Source organism: Hemiscyllium ocellatum, chromosome 21 (assembly GCF_020745735.1).
Source record: "Hemiscyllium ocellatum isolate sHemOce1 chromosome 21, sHemOce1.pat.X.cur, whole genome shotgun sequence".
NCBI classification, from domain to species: Eukaryota; Metazoa; Chordata; class Chondrichthyes; order Orectolobiformes; family Hemiscylliidae; genus Hemiscyllium; species Hemiscyllium ocellatum.
The window spans coordinates 62,908,445-62,925,260 of NC_083421.1; the positions used below are offsets into that span (position 1 = coordinate 62,908,445).

At 49.3% G+C, this 16,816-nt stretch overlaps 2 protein-coding genes across 4 annotated transcripts in view; one reads left to right on the plus strand and one right to left on the minus strand.

Moving 5' to 3' along the window:
• Positions 1-4,848, minus strand: part of zer1 (zyg-11 related, cell cycle regulator) — a 29,466-nt gene extending 24,618 nt beyond the window's left edge. The window contains exons 1-2 of one of the 2 annotated variants that reach the window (XM_060841602.1): positions 4,746-4,848; positions 132-239 (exon numbers count right to left, since the gene is read on the minus strand). The gene's annotated coding sequence lies outside the window, so the exon portion shown is untranslated. The remainder of the gene's footprint in view (positions 1-131; positions 240-4,745) is intronic. The other variant, XM_060841601.1, reaches the window with a different exon arrangement.
• A 401-nt stretch (positions 4,849-5,249) lies between these two features.
• Positions 5,250-16,816, plus strand: part of tbc1d13 (TBC1 domain family, member 13) — a 52,490-nt gene continuing 40,923 nt past the window's right edge. For both annotated transcript variants that reach the window (XM_060841603.1, XM_060841604.1), the window contains exons 1-5: positions 5,250-5,318; positions 8,893-8,966; positions 10,295-10,335; positions 14,493-14,554; positions 15,461-15,560. In XM_060841603.1, the coding sequence (XP_060697586.1) occupies positions 5,296-5,318; positions 8,893-8,966; positions 10,295-10,335; positions 14,493-14,554; positions 15,461-15,560 (300 nt within the window). In that variant the 5' untranslated portion in view covers positions 5,250-5,295. The remainder of the gene's footprint in view (positions 5,319-8,892; positions 8,967-10,294; positions 10,336-14,492; positions 14,555-15,460; positions 15,561-16,816) is intronic.

Sequence of the window (16,816 nt, forward strand, 5' to 3'; positions counted from 1 at the left end):
TTACAGCTCAAATAGTGGTTTGAAGTTGTTCTAAATGTAAATAACAAAACGCAATTAAACCAAAACCATCTAAATGAATAACTGGTAAATGAATACCCAGAACAAACATATAAAATGTTGCAAATAATTACTTAATATTCTCCATATTGTTTCAATGTATGAATTCAATTGACCAAGCGTGGATTCAGATTGAGAGAGGCAGGGCAGCGGCAGTTCAGAAAACCGAAAGAACTATAGATCTGGAAATCAGAAACAAAAACAGAAATTGCTCAAAAACCTCAGCAGCTCTAGCATCTGTGGAGAGAAAGCAGAGTTAAACTTTTCGGTCCAGTGATTATCGAGGGCCAAAGGGCTTGTACTGCGCTGTATTTTTCTATGTTCTATCTTAAGAACTGATGCTAGCTAAGAAAAAGTTGGTATTTATGCAGAAGATGGGATTTTTTTGGGGGGGGGGGGGTGGGTAGGAGTAAACGATAAGTGGTGATAGAGCCCAAAGACACAGTAAACCAGTTGGACAGATAAATGACTGGGGAAAAGGTCTGCCTGGGTTCAAAAAAAGTGCAGAAAAGTTTTGTTTTATTATTTTATTGGATGCAATACATTGTTGATAAGGCCAATAGTTGTTGTCCATCCCTAATTGCCTTTGATTGCTAGATCATTTCAGAGGGCTTTAGAAGTCACATTTCTGTGGCTCTGGATTCACAGGTAGGTTGGTAGGTAAGAACATTGGATTTCCGACCTATAGGACAATAGTGAACTAGGTGGATTTTATGATCAACTGACAAAGGCTTCATGGTCACTGTCACTGAAACTAGTTGCTTACTAAATTTAAATTCCATCAGACGCTGTGGGCTCTGGGTTACTTGTCCAGTGACATTAAGTTTTTTTTAAAATTCAGTCACAAGGTGTAGGTGTCACTGGCTAAGCAAATACTGGATTTATTTGTCAAACCTAATAATAGGAGAAAGTGAGGTCTGCAGATGCTGGAGATCAGAGCTGAAAATGTGTTGCTGGAAAAGCGCAGCAGGGCTTATGCCTGAAACGTCGAATCTCCTGTTCCTTGGATGCTGCCTGACCTGCTGCGCTTTTCCAGCAACACGTTTTCAAACCTAATAACACTCAAGAGGGTAGTGGTGAATTGCATTCTTGAAACTCTGCAATCCACATGGTATGCCCACAGTCACAGTGCTTTTCAGACAGGAGTTCCAGGATCTTAACCCCGCAGCATAGAAGAAATAACAATATATTTCCATATCAGGATAGTGAGAGACTTGGAAAGGAGCCTGCAGGTGGTGGTATTCATGTACATCTGCCGCCTTTCTGAAAGGTGGATTTGAGCTACAGGGAGAGGTTGAATAGGCTGGGGCAGTTTTCCCTGGAGCGTCAGAGACTGAAGTGTGACCTTATAGAGGTATATAAAATCATGAGGGGCATGGATAGGGTAAATAGACCAGGTCTTTTCCCTGGGGTGGGGGAGTCCAGAACTAGACAGCATAGGTTTAGGGTGAGAGGGGAAAGATATAAAGGAGACTTTTTCACGCAGAGGGTGGTATGTGTATGGAATGAGCTGCCAGAAGAAGTGGTGGAGGCTAGTACAATTGCAACATTTAAAAGGCATCTGGATGGGTATATGAATAGGAAGGGTTTGGAGGGATATGGCCAGGTGCTGGCAGGTGGGACTAGATTAGGTTGAGATATCGAGTTGGCATGGACGAGCTGTTTCCGTGCTGTACATCTCCATGATTCTATGACCTTCTGTGGTGTATATTGTAGACATACACATTGCTGCCAATATGTGTTAGTGACAGAAGGAGCTGCTGTTGAAGGTGATGGATGTGGTGCCAAACAAATGGCCTACTTTTTCCTGTACAGTGTCAAGTTATCACCGTTATTATATTTCACATGTGGAACGAACTTCCTGATGAAGTGGTGGATGCAGGCATAATGACAATGTTTCAAAGACATTTGGATGGTACATGAACAGGAAAGGTTTGCAGAGACACAGGCAAGGAGCAGGCAGGTGGGAATATGTTCGGCATGGACTTGTTGGACTGAAGGGTGTCAAGATTAGAGTGGTGCTGGAAAAGCACAGCAGGTCAGGCAGCATCCGAGGAGCAGGAAAATCAACACTTCAGGCAAACGCCCTTCACCAGGAACCGGTTGGACTAAAGGGTCTTATTCAGTGCTGTATTACTCTCTGACTCTAAGAGCAGTTGGACAGACAAAGGAATGAATAATGATCTGGCTAGGACTGAGAATGGCTATTAATGGGGACTATTAGTGGCTAACAATGGGTGGTGTGTAATAGCAGACTATTTGATTACAAGGCCTGGTTCGTGGGCTGGCACAATGGCTCAGTGATGAACACTGCTGCTCCACAATGCCAGGGACCTAGGTTCAATTTTATCCTCGGGTGACTGTCTGTGTGGAGTTTTCTCTGGGTGATCCAGTTTATTCCCACAGTCCAAGAGGTGTGTAGGTAAAACTGCTCTTAGTGTCCAGGGATGCAGAGGCAAGGTGGTTTAGCCATGGGAAATGCAACGTTACAGGATTGGGTAGGGGATTTGGTTGCTCTTCAAAGAGTCGGTTTGGGCTCGAATGGCCTGCTTCCAGACTGTAGGGATTCTATGAATCACAGCTATCTTCATTTGTGAGATATGCCTCTGACCAGAGGACGGATTTCATATCGTTGGCTCCTTGATGCCACACTTGGTCATCTCTGCAGGAGCTCCTCAGGATAGTGCCCTAGATTTGCCCATCTTCAGCTGCTTCTTCGGTCCATGGATGAGTTGGACCGAAGGGCCTGATTCTGTGCTGTACATCCCTATGACCCTAAGTGGGGATGTTCGCTGATGATTGTATAATGTTGAACACCATTCATGGCTCCTCAGACGCTGAAGCAGTCCATGTTTGCAACAAGATCCGGACAATATCCAGGGTTGGGCTGATGAGTGGGAAGCAATATTCGTACCACACAAATGCCAGACAATGACCATCACCAGTAAGAGACAACCTAACCATGACATTCAATGGTATTACCATCATTGAATCCCCCACTATCAACATCCTGGGGTCACCAGTGATCAGAAATTCAAACAGATTCACTATATAAACACAGTGGCTACAAGAGCAGGTCAGAGGCTGGGAATACTGCAGCCAGTAAATTACCTCCTGGCCCTCACCCAAAAACCTGTCCACCATCTACAAAGCACAAGTCAGGAGTGTGATGGATTACTGGCCACTTCCCTGGATGGTGCAGTTACAACAACAGTCAAGAAGCTTGACACCATCTGAAACAAAGCAGCCTGCTTGATTGGCACCACATCCACAAGCATCCACTCCCTCCACCTCCGACACTCAGTGTATACTATCTGCAAGGTGCTCCACAGGGATTCCCCAAGGATCCTCAGACAGACCTTCCAAACCCATAACTGCTTCCTTCTAGAAGGACAAGGGCAACAGATACCTGGGAACACCACCCCCTTCAAGTTCCCCTCCTAGACATGTATCAACCTGACTCATAAGGGGTAAGGAGGGGGAGTGGGGATGGGGGAGGGGTGTGAGGGGGATGGGATGTGGGGGTGAGTGGGTGAGGAGTTGGGATGGGGGAGGGGTGTGGGGGGATGGGATGTGGGGGAGGAGTGGGGATGGGGGAGGGGTGTGGGGGGGTGAGGAGGGGGAGTGGGGATGGGGGTGTGTGTGGGGGGATGGGGGTAAGGAAGGAGGAGGGGATGTGGGGGTGAGTAGGGGAGGAGTGGGGATGGGGGAGGGGTGTGGGGGGATGGGGGAGGGGTGTGGGGGGAGGGGGAGGGGTGTGGGGGGTGGGGGAGGAGTGGGGATGGGGGAGGGGTGTGGGGATGGGGAGGGGTGTGGGGGTGATGGAGGGGTGTGGGGTGATGGGGGAGTGGGGATGGGGGAGTGGGGATGGGTGAGGGGGAGGGGGAGTGGGGATGGGGGAGGGGTGTGAGGGGTAAGGAGGGGGAGTGGGGATGGGTGTGTGTGTGGGGAGATGGGGTAAGGAATGAGGAGGGGATGTGGGGGTGAGTGGGGGGAGTGGGGAGGGGTGTGGGGGGTGGTGGAGAGTGGGGGAGGGGGTGTGAGCGGGGTGAGTGGGGGGGTGGGGGGGAGTGGGGGTGGGGGAGGGGGGTGTGAGGGGGTGGGGGTGAGTGGGGGTGGGGGGGAGGGGGGTGAGTGGGGGTGTGGGGGTGGGGGTGAGTGGGGGTGTGGGGGTGAGTGGGGGTGTGGGTGAGTGGGGGTGGGGGAGGGGGGTGTGGGGGTGGGGGAGGGGGGTGTGGGGGTGGGGGGGTGTGGGTGAGTGGGGGTGGGGGTGAGTGGGGGTGGGGGTGAGTGGGGGAGGGGGGTGTGGGGGGGTGGGGGGGGGGGGTGTGGGGGGTGGGGGAGGGGGTGTGGGTGAGTGGGGGTGGGGGTGAGTGGGGGTGGGGGAGGGGGGTGTGGGTGAGTGGGGGTGGGGGTGAGTGGGGGTGGGGGAGGGGGGTGTGAGGGGGTGGGGGTGAGTGGGGGTGGGGGGGAGGGGGGTGAGTGGGGGTGGGGGGGTGGGGGGTGAGTGGGGGTGTGGGGGTGGGGGTGGGTGGGGGTGGGGGAGGGGGGTGTGGGGTAATTAGGGTGAGGGGGGGGGGACTGGGACCAGGAGCTGATGGTCCCCACAGGCCACTGTCCCTTTGACACACTCGGTGTCCCCCCCGCCCCTGCCCCTCCCCCCGGGGGGAGGTACCAACAGCCCCCACCTGATCCTCGGGATCCGCCGCCGACCCGATTCTTTCAAAATTAAAATTTTCCCGAAAATGGAACTCGCTCGCGGCTGTCAACAAACCACATCCACATCCGGGTCAGGGCAGCCCGACTGTCAATCAACAACTACTTCCGGGGGTGAACTCGGTCCGACACTAAACAACATCCGGGGGAGAAACACACACCGAGAGAAAATATAAATTAATAGCCGCACAGAGACCTTCTGGTTAATGATTTATCCGAATAATTAGTAAACATTGTGATTTATTCAAACATTTATTGTGCTTTTCTGTGACTAATATTGACAGCGGTGATCAAGATTTGAATTCACAAAAGTCACTCCCATTCAGTCAGATGAATTGCTCTATAAAAATACATACATAATGTAATGAAATTCAGGACATAAATACTAAATTATTTTAAAAAGTGACTTTAAAAGGTACACTGAGGTTGGACAATAATTGGAAACGGAGCTTCCGGTCGGATTCAAATCCAGTCGCATCTGTTTCCGGTGGCGCGCGGCTCGCCGGGAAATAGGAAGTCAACATGTCGACTCTTTACAAGAACAGGTGAGGGCTCCCCCCTCAACATCCCCACCCCCCACCCCCACCCCCGACACTCACCCCCCACCCCCTGAACACCCCCCCACCCCCGACACCCCCCCCACCCCCACCCCCGACACCCCCCCCCACCCCCACCCCCTGAACACCCCCACCCCCGACACCCCCCCACCCCCACCCCCGACACCCCCCCCACCCCCACCCCCGACACTCACCCCCGTCCACCCCACGGACAGAGAGAGACAGACAGGTATAGACACAGACAGGCAGAGGATGGGAGATGAGTGGGCACAGGGAGAGATGGGCAGAGGATGGGAGATGAGTGGGCACAGGGAGACGGGCAGAGGATGGGAGATGAGTGGGCACAGGGAGACGGGCAGAGGATGGGAGATGAGTGGGCACAGGGAGACGGGCAGAGGATGGGAGATGAGTGGGCACAGGGAGAGACGGGCAGAGGATGGGAGATGAGTGGGCACAGGGAGACGGGCAGAGGATGGGAGATGAGTGGGCACAGGGAGACGGGCAGAGGATGGGAGATGAGTGGGCACAGGGAGAGACGGGCAGAGGATGGGAGATGAGTGGGCACAGGGAGACGGGCAGAGGATGGGAGATGAGTGGGCACAGGGAGACAGGCAGAGGATGGGAGATGAGTGGGCACAGGGAGAGACGGGCAGAGGATGGGAGATGAGTGGGCACTGGGAGAGATGGGCAGAGGATGGGAGATGAGTGGGCACAGGGAGAGATGGGCAGAGGATGGGAGATGAGTGGGCACAGGGAGAGATGGGCAGAGGATGGGAGATGAGTGGGCACAGGGAGACAGGCAGAGGATGGGAGATGAGTGGGCACAGGGAGAGATGGGCAGAGGATGGGAGATGAGTGGGCACAGGGAGACAGGCAGAGGATGGGAGATGAGTGGGCACAGGGAGAGATGGGCAGAGGATGGGAGATGAGTGGGCACAGGGAGACAGGCAGAGGATGGGAGATGAGTGGGCACAGGGAGACAGGCAGAGGATGGGAGATGAGTGGGCACAGGGAGACAGGCAGAGGATGGGAGATGAGTGGGCACAGGGAGAGATGGGCAGAGGATGGGAGATGAGTGGGCACGGAGACAGGCAGAGGATGGGAGATGAGTGGGCACAGGGAGAGACGGGCAGAGGATGGGAGATGAATGGGCACAGGGAGAGATGGGCAGAGGATGGGAGATGAGTGGGCACAGGGAGAGACGGGCAGAGGATGGGAGATGAGTGGGCACAGGGAGAGACGGGCAGAGGATGGGAGATGAGTGGGCACAGGGAGAGATGGGCAGAGGATGGGAGATGAGTGGGCACAGGGAGAGATGGGCAGAGGATGGGAGATGAATGGGCACAGGGAGAGATGGGCAGAGGATGGGAGATGAGTGGGCACAGGGAGAGACGGGCAGAGGATGGGAGATGAGTGGGCACAGGGAGAGACGGGCAGAGGATGGGAGATGAGTGGGCACAGGGAGACGGGCAGTGGATGGGAGATGAGTGGGCACAGGGAGACGGGCAGAGGATGGGAGATGAGTGGGCACTGGGAGAGACGGGCAGTGGATGGGAGATGAGTGGGCACAGGGAGACGGGCAGTGGATGGGAGATGAGTGGGCACTGGGAGACGGGCAGAGGATGGGAGATGAGTGGGCAATGGGAGAGATGGGCAGAGGATGGGAGATGAGTGGGCAATGGGAGTGATGGGCAGAGGATGGGAGATGAGTGGGCACAGGGAGACGGGCAGTGGAATGGAGATGAGTGGGCACTGGGAGAGACGGGCAGAGGATGGGAGATGAATGGGCACAGGCAGACAGGCAGAGGATGGGAGATGAGTGGGTAATGGGAGAGACGGGCAGAGGATGGGAGATGAGTGGGTAATGGGAGAGACGGGCAGAGGATGGGAGATGAGTGGGCACTGGGAGAGACGGGCAGAGGATGGGTGATGAGTGGGCACTGGGAGAGACGGGCAGTGGATGGGAGATGAGTGGGCACTGGGAGAGCCGGGCAGTGGATGGGAGATGAGTGGGCACTGGGAGAGACGGGCAGAGGATGGGAGATGAGTGGGCACAGGGTTGAGATGGGCAGAGGATGGGAGATGAGTGGGCACAGGGAGAGACGGGCAGAGGATGGGAGATGAGTGGGCACAGGGAGAGACGGGCAGAGGATGGGAGATGAGTGGGCACTGGGAGAGACGGGCAGTGGATGGGAGATGAGTGGGCACAGGGAGATGGGCAGAGGATGGGAGATGAGTGGGCACAGGGAGATGGGCAGAGGATGGGAGATGAGTGGGCACAGGGAGTGGGCACAGGGAGATGGGCAGAGGATGGGAGATGAGTGGGCACTGGGAGACGGGCAGAGGATGGGAGATGAGTGGGCAATGGGAGAGATGGGCAGTGGATGGGAGATGAGTGGGCACAGGGAGACGGGCAGAGGATGGGAGATGAGTGGGCACTGGGAGAGACGGGCAGAGGATGGGAGATGAGTGGGCACAGGGAGATGGGCAGAGGATGGGAGATGAGTGGGCACAGGGAGACGGGCAGAGGATGGGAGATGAGTGGGCACTGGGAGACGGGCAGAGGATGGGAGATGAGTGGGCAATGGGAGAGATGGGCAGAGGATGGGAGATGAGTGGGCAATGGGAGTGATGGGCAGAGGATGGGAGATGAGTGGGCACAGGGAGACGGGCAGTGGAATGGAGATGAGTGGGCACTGGGAGAGACGGGCAGAGGATGGGAGATGAGTGGGCACTGGGAAAGACGGGCAGTGGATGGGAGATGAGTGGGCACTGGGAGACGGGCAGAGGATGGGAGATGAGTGGGCACTGGGAGAGACGGGCAGAGGATGGGAGATGAGTGGGTAATGGGAGAGACGGGCAGAGGATGGGAGATGAGTGGGTAATGGGAGAGACGGGCAGAGGATGGGAGATGAGTGGGCACCGGGAGAGACGGGCAGAGGATGGGAGATGAATGGGCACAGGCAGACAGGCAGAGGATGGGAGATGAGTGGGTAATGGGAGAGACGGGCTGAGGATGGGAGAGGAGTGGGCACAGGGAGAGACGGGCAGAGGATGGGAGATGAGTGGGCACTGGGAGAGACGGGCAGAGGATGGGTGATGAGTGGGCACTGGGAGAGACGGGCAGTGGATGGGAGATGAGTGGGCACTGGGAGAGCCGGGCAGTGGATGGGAGATGAGTGGGCACTGGGAGAGACGGGCAGAGGATGGGAGATGAGTGCGTACTGGGAGAGACAACCTGGCAGGCAGAAAGTAGGAGATAGAGAGTAGAGATCTGATGTCAGGGTCCGAAGGTGAGTTTGGGAGTTAGTCGGACATGGAAAACTTTGCTAGTAATCTTGTGTGTTTTGGAAGATTCCTCCACGGAGAGTTACACAGCTGTTTCAGATGTTGAACTTTATCCTTTTGTGCTCGTTTTTCATGAGCTAGATGCAAAGTACTGTCTGTCCATTGAGCGTATGTTTTTAATCAGCTGAATGGTTTTGGTCTTAAACTCTGTGTGAATCATAGTGCAGTCAGTATTAAATAGAGCTTTCTTATAGATTGTAGTATTTTGTTGCAGGATTGCAGAGTTCAGAGTTGCTTTGACTGAACCAAAGATCAGCCTCCCCAAACTACAGGAACTCTGCTTCAATGGTAAGGTGAACCTTCCCTTGTTCTGATATCAGCTTTTGTAAAGTGGGTAGCAAGTTCCACAAACACATGGGTATCATGTTCCTGCTGCAGATATGGGACCAACACTAATGAATTGGTATGCATTTTGAAATGGAACTCCTTTCAATTCCTGACATTTCTGATGCTGTGAGGTGTTGTTGAATCCTGAAAAATCTCAATGATGTTAGAGTGTAGCAGGAGGCTGTTCAGCACATCACTGACTGCACCAGCTCCCAGCTTGAGCATTTCATTTGGTTCCTTTCTCCTGCCTTCTTGCTGTAACTCTTGCATTTCTTATATTTTAAATAAAACACCTCACTCTCTTTTGAAAACTTCTACCACATTCTGCAGTGCATTCTAGACTTACTGTGTGAGGATGCAAATGTAAAGCTCCCCCAACTCCCTCCCTACTGGTCATCCATTTACAATATGTGTACATTTTTTTCTGTCTCGGAGGGAAATTAATCTCTGGCATACTTCCTGAAAAGATGGCTAAAGCAGAGTCCTTGAATTAAGGCAGAGGTAGTTAGATTCTTATTAAGTGAAGGGTGGGAAAGTTATTAGAGGTCACAGGAACGTGAATTTGATATTGCGATCAACTCAGTATGACCTTATAAAATGCCTGAGCAGGCTTGGGAGGCTAAATGACGTATTCCTCCTTATCTATGTGTTCATATGACCTTGTCTGACCTTCCTGTAATTGGATAGCAGTAAAAAGAACTTTTATTGAAAACTCCTGTCTCTATAACAGACGATAAAGTGCACAATGGATTAGACATCACCTGAAAGACATTGGAATCTTAACAGGAATGTTTTATCTCTTGTGTAATTTTTCATGTGTTTTGTTTTATGTTTCGGATTGCAATTTGATCCCCACTCAAGATTAAAGGTGTTATGTGTCTGCCTGAGAACTGTCATATTGGAAGGTCTGTAATTTCTGGAATGTAGAGGACATGGGAGGGCATATGATCTGTAACAAACGCATTGTGTATACAGGCAATTCATCAGGCTGAATATCAAGACAAATGCCATGGTGTGATCATGGAATAAAAGTAGCAATTATTTTTGTGGTTCACAAATATATGCCTTGCAAGTCTGATACTCCGAGTGCTGAAGAAGAGTCATGTCAGACTCAAAATATTAACTCTGTTTTTGTCTCTATCTCCATCTCTCTCCTCTCCCTGTCTTTATCTCTGTCTTTCTCTCTGTCTCTCTTTCTCTCTGTGTCTCTCTGTGTGTGTGTCTCTCTCTCTCTCTCTCTTACTTCACAGTATTTTGCTTTTATCTGATATTCTCATTTCTACCCACAGGGATCCCATTTGAAGGGGGGCTGCGTTCACTTTGTTGGAAGGTGGGTTTTCATTTGAGACAATTTGAGTTGCCAACTCTGGGCATTGCCCTGGAAGCTTCATCACATGATCTGACATTGAATAGATCAAATTCTTTTGATTTCTTGACATTTTTTGTAACTGTATAGGCTGGAGGCTTCAAATTAAATAAATAAATAAAACGTTTAGTGATTTCTCTGCCAAATATTATTCACAACATTTTCTGAGAGATTAATCCTTCAGACCCTGGAGGCTCTAGGACAATCCCGGAGGGTTGACAGTTTGAAACTAAATTGAGTTCCCTGCTGTAATCCCATTACTGAGTTCTGAGTGTGGAAAAGCTGTATCAGTAAGAATGGAGCTGTGTATAATCCATTTCTCAGGAATTGGACATGTTTGGGAAGCTGAATGATGTATTGAGCTGAGAGCGTTCTGAGCTGTAGGGAGCCTTGCCAGCTTACCTGGGGTCAGACACCTGTGATGTGAAACCAGGTGACTATCTTGGAGTAATGTTTTATACAACCCCTTTCTAAAATAAATGGTACATTTTAACTTGTTTTCTTTTTATTCATTCATGAGATGAGACCATCGCCAGCAAAGCCAACATTTATTGTCCGTTTCCCCCAGAGGGCAATTATATGGGGAATAGGACCTAGGCATTTAAAGAAACACATTTCGTGGCTGTAGAAGTTAAGAAGATTTGTTTTTTAAAAAAAAAAGACAGGTATGATCCTTTTCACTTGAGAGTAGAGACAAAGTGTACCAAAACAAAGAAATGATTTTCAATCGTTTGTAGGTCACTGGCTAGGTCTTGGCTCTGTGCGGTTGAGGGGATCTGAAGCAGAGTCATGAGCTGTGAGGGAGATGTGGCAGCTGTGGAGCTCTGACCTGCTCTGTCTGTGTTCCCAGGCTAACAAACGAGCCTTCCCTCTCCCAGTTCCTCTTCTGCTTCTCCCCCGGCCCCACCAACCCATCACAGAGGAAACTAAATGCATCCTCTGCTCATTTGGAGCTATTGCAAAGCTGGACTGGAGGGTGAGCTGTGAACCGAATGCAGAGATGCGTCGGTGTGCTTCGTGGAATTATTGAATCCCTACAGTGTGGAAACAGGCCTTTCAGCCCAACAAGTCCACACTGACCAACCGAAGAGTAACCCACTCAGACTCATTCTCCTACCCTATTACTCTACATTTACTCCTGACAAATGCACCTCACCTACATATCCCTGAACACTATGAGCAATTTAGCTTGGCCAACCCACCTAAACTGCACATCTTTGGACTGTGGGAGGAAACAGGAACACCCGGTCAAAACTCATGCAGACATGAGGAGAATGTGCAAACTCCACACAGCCCGAGGCTGGAATCAAACCCAGGTCCCTGGCGCTGTGAGGCAGCGGTGCTAACCACTGAGCCACTCTGCCACTCCAGATTTAGGCAAGATGAGTTTGTGGGCAGATGCATGGGAGGTGCAGTTTAATGTGGATAAATGAGTAGTGTAAACAAAAGGAAGATTATCGTCTTGCTATCAATAGAGAGAGAGAGAGAAATGCCCAATGAGACCTGGGTGTCCTTGTGCACCAGTCACTGAAGTTAAGAATGCAGGCAGTGAAGAAGCAAATGGCATATTGGCCTTCATAGCAAAAGGATTTGAGTGCAGGAGCAGGGACATCATGCTGCAATTGTACAGGGCCTTGGTGAGGCTGCACCGGGGATTATTGTGGTTGTCTTACCCGAGGAAGGATGTTCTTCTATAGATCGAGTACATTGAAGGTTTACCAGCCTGATTCCTGGGATGGATGTGCTGACATGAGGAGAAGTTGAATTGGGTAAGATTATAGAGCATAGAAGCAGAGCTTTTGGTCCAACCAATCCAAGCCAACTATAAACCCAAACTAAACTGGCTAAGGGTTCAGAAGAAATGAGGGATACAGAGGTTAGATCATACCATACAAGCGCATCAAGGTAACAGACCAGAATGCAAGATACAATGTGACAGCTGCCAAGAAGGTGCAGAGAGAAAACAACATTGAAGAGGTCGGTTCAAAAGTCTGATAACAGCTGAGAAGAAACTGCTCTTGAATCTTGGAGAAAGGTGAATAGCAAAGGTCTTTTCCCAAAGGTGGGGGATTTTATAACGAGAGGGCATGTCTTTAAGGTGAGAGGAGAAAGATTTAGAAAGGACATGAAGGGCAACTTTTTTTTTAAGAGTGGTTTGTGTGTGGGATAAACTCCAGAGGCAATGGTGAATGCAGGTAAAATTACAACATTTGGATGTTTGACAAGGTTCCCCATGCGAGACTGGTTAGCAAGGTTAGATCTCATAGAATACAGGGAGAACTAGCCATTTGGATACAGAACTGACTCAAAGGTAGAAGACAGAGGGTGGTGGTGGAGGGTTGATTTCAGACTGAAGGCCTGTGAACCAGTGAAGGAGTGGCGCTGGGTCCACTACTTTTCATCAATTATATAAATGATTTGGTTGTGAACATAGGAGGTATAATTAGTAAGTTTGCAGTTGACACCAAAATTGGAATTGGAGGTGTAGTGGACAGCAAAGAAAGTTACCTCTGATTACAATGGGATCTTAATCAGATTGGCCAATGGGCTGAGCAGTGGCAGATGGAGTTTAATTTGGATAAGTGTGAGGTGTCGTGTTTTGGAAAAGCAAATATTAGCAGGACTTCTACACTTAATGGTAAGGTCCTGGGGAGTGTTGCTGAACAAAGAGACCTTGGAGTCCAGGTTCATAGCTCCTTGAAAGTGGAGTCGCAAGTAGATAGGATAGTGAAGAAGGTGTTTGGTATGCTTTCCTTTATTGGTCAGAGTATTGAGTACAGGAGTTGGGAGGTCATGTTGCGGCTGAACAGGACATTGGTTAGGCCACTGTTGGAATATTGCGTGCAATTCTGGTCTCCTTCCTATTGGAAGATGTTGTGAAACTTGAAAGAGTGTTCAGAAAAGATTTACAAGAATATTGCCAGGGTTGGAGGATTTGAGCTATAGGGAGAGGCAGAACAGGCTGGGGCTGTTTTCCCTGGAGCGTCAGAGGCTGAGGTGTGACCTTATAGAGGTTTATAAAATCATGAGGGGTGTGTTTAGGGTAAATAGACAAGGTCTTTTCCCTGGCGTGGGGGAGTCCAGAACTAGAGGGGCATAGGTTTAGGGTGAGAGGGGAAAGATATAAAAGAGACCGAAGGGGCAACGTTTTCACACAGAGGGTGGTACGTGTATGGAATGAGCTGCTAGAGGAAGTGGCGGAGGCTGGTACAATTATAGCATTTAATTATGGGTATATGAATAGTTTAGGTTTGGAGGGATACGGACTAAGCTTGGGCAGGGGGGACCAATTTAGTTTGGGATTACAGTTGGTGTGGATTGGTTGGACGGAAAGGCCTGCTTCCATGCTGTATGACTCTGTAAAGCTATAAACTTCTAAAATGACTGGACAGAGTAGATGAATCTTCCTGGTGGTGGTGGAGTCCAGACCTGGATCACAGTGTAAATAATGGGGTAAGTCATTTAGGACCGATGAGAAATTTCTTCAGAGGGTGGTGAACCTGTGGACCACAGAAAGCAATTGAGGCCAAGATGTCTGATCTCGAGGAGGAGTTGGATATAGCATTTCAGACTAAAGAGATCAAAGGATATAATGGGAGAGCAACAGCAGACCATTGAGTTGGATAATCAATGATAAAAGTTACAAGGATACCAGAGTTTAGGGTCTACAGCTGTAATGTAAAACTGAACAGCACGGTGGTTACTCTACTAAAGAGAAAGCTGGGGGGCAGTGTGCGGGAGACTTTAACATTATGAAGGGAGTTGATAGGATTAAAAGATGTTTCCACTTCTGGGAAAATTTAAAACTACGGATCATTGATATGAGATGGTTGGGAATCAATCCAGTAGGAAGTATCTTTACCTAGGCAGTAGTGAGAATGTGGACCTTGCTACCAAAGGAAGTAGTTAAGTGAATGCTGTAAATGTGTTGAAGGGTGTGCAGCGTAAATGTGGATGAAAGGATGAGATGAAGAAGATTGGGATGTGGCTGGTGTGGGATGTAAACACTCCATGGGATGGTTAGGCCCGATGGTTTGTTGTCAGTGCATTAGGCAGTAATGAGTCATTGCTTTGCTCTGTTTCAACTTTTTTAATATCCACAGTTTCTTGTCTTCTCCCAGATCCTTCTCAATTACCTTCCTGTTGAACAGGCCCAGTGGAGCTCCTTCCTGAAGAAGCAGAGGTAAGGAACCAAATCTGTCAGTGTCTGTGGGTGACTCCATTGTTTGAGCCAACCGTGTGATTTGGTGATGGGGACACAGGGGGAGATTAACAGCCTAAAGGCTGAACTTTTCAGAGGCTTCGTTCTGTTGTGTAAGGGCGACAAAGAGTGCAAGAAACTTAAACCCTCTTCCGAAAGCCACATGCAACTCTGCACCCACTTTCATCATCTCCACCCCAACTGTTATTAGACTTTCCACAACATGTGACCCAAATGGGTTGGTGTCCACACTAGGATTTTTTTTAAACATCTTGTTATGACACACCTCTGGAATTGGTGAGAAATGAACACAGGCCTTCTGGTTCAGTGGTAGGGATGCTACCAATGCACCACAAGATCCCCAAATAATATTAGAGATTTTCACTTTATTCCCGATGTATATCAGTGTCAGTGTACTAGTCTCCATAGTTCCCTGTAAGACCAGCACTATCTCATAGTGAAGCAGATTACTTTTTGAGGAGTCTGCTTACATGTACTATAAGAATATAAAATATTGGTTCCTAATTATTCACCAACTAGTAAAAAAGGTCATTTGAGCTTTTATCTTCCAATTCCTAGATATTTGTGATTAACCTTTGACTAATTGAGCAAGATTTATTAGATAGACTGATTCGGTTGTGAGACCTCCTTCCATGTTGTAGAACACAGTTTAAAGTGCAAATTCTGACCTATATTACAATTTTCTCTATGTACCTTCTCCACAGAATGAAGCAGGATGGGAGGCAGAGTGGCCATTGGGCTTTTTTTTTGTTGTTGGTGTCAGGACTCTCTAGGAAGTGTGTTCTGTCAGAGCTCCTAGACTTTGGACCTGCCTGGGCTTGACATTCCTGGGCTTAACTTGACCCCAAGTGGTTTATTCCCTTGCAGGGAGATATATGCACAATTCTTGAAGGAAATGATTATTCAGCCTGGAATTGCCAAAGCAAATCTGGGCTTAATCCGAGAGGATGTCACGCTAGAAGATCACGTGAGTTTCCTTCCTCCTTTCTGTCTCTCAATTTCAATAGCGACAAGCTTTAGACATATTGGCTGAAAGTGCTGAACCTGTTGTGTTAGTTTCAGTTGGATTGCCAGGATTGCTTAAAGTTCCGGCCGTACATCCATCCCACATTTGGTAAATTTATCTTCCCCATTCCTTCCTTTCCACGTTCAGGCCCAGTAACAGGGTGGATAGCGAAATGTACTCCCATCAGCAGTGGTGATTTAATTCACTGGATGATATTCCTGAATAAATCCACCTATTTAAAGAGCCTTTCACATTGGCTAAAACAAAATCAAGATCCTGGAAATCTGAAACCAAACCAGCCAGCTCTGGGATGGACTCAGCAGCATCTGTAGAAGAAGCCAGTATTTTAAGGTTCCAGGGCTTAGACCTTTTAACAACAAAGGCCTTGCCAATCATCAAGCACTTTCTTTTTAATCCCATTCTCCAGCACTTGGCCTGTAGCCTTATACGCTCATTTAAATATTGTGATGATTCCTGCGCTAAAATCCTTTCAGACAGAGAGTTTCAGATACCCACATCCATCTGGTTGAGCGCATTCTTTCTTAATCTCCTCTAAAACTCCCTTTACCTAAAACTATGCATCCTGCTTATTGATCTCTCTCCTAAGATGAAAGGTTTGTGTCAACTATCTAACCTGTGCCCTTCAAACTTTGAACACCACAGTCAGTACCACCTTCACCCTGCCCTCCTGCTGTAAGGATAAGAGCCCCAGCCCACCTGGCGATACTGAATTATCGAAGTCTGGGCAACATCCTGGTAAATGAGGAGGCACTGGCCTAGTAGTATTGTTGCTGGACTATTAATCCAGAGATCCAGATAATGTTCTGGGTACCCTGGTGTAAGCTGTCCTTACAAGTCTGACCTACATGTGACTCCGGACCCACAGAATTGGGGTTGACTTTTGGGCAGTTAGGGATGGGCATTAAATGCGGCCTAGTCAGTGACGTCTTCATCCCATGAATGATTAATAATAAAAAAAAATCCTCTGCAGCCTCTCAAGTGCAAAATCTCTGCACTCTATCTAGCATGATATTTGCTTGGAGCTCATTAAGTTTCTGGAATTAAGAGTTTAATGATACCATGAAACCCTTGTGAATTGTTGTAAAAAAAACATCTAGTTCACTAATGTCTCTTAGGAAAGGAAGCTGTTGTCCTTATCTGGTCTGACCTACATGTGACTCCAGACCCACAGCAACGTGGCTGACTCTCAACCGCCC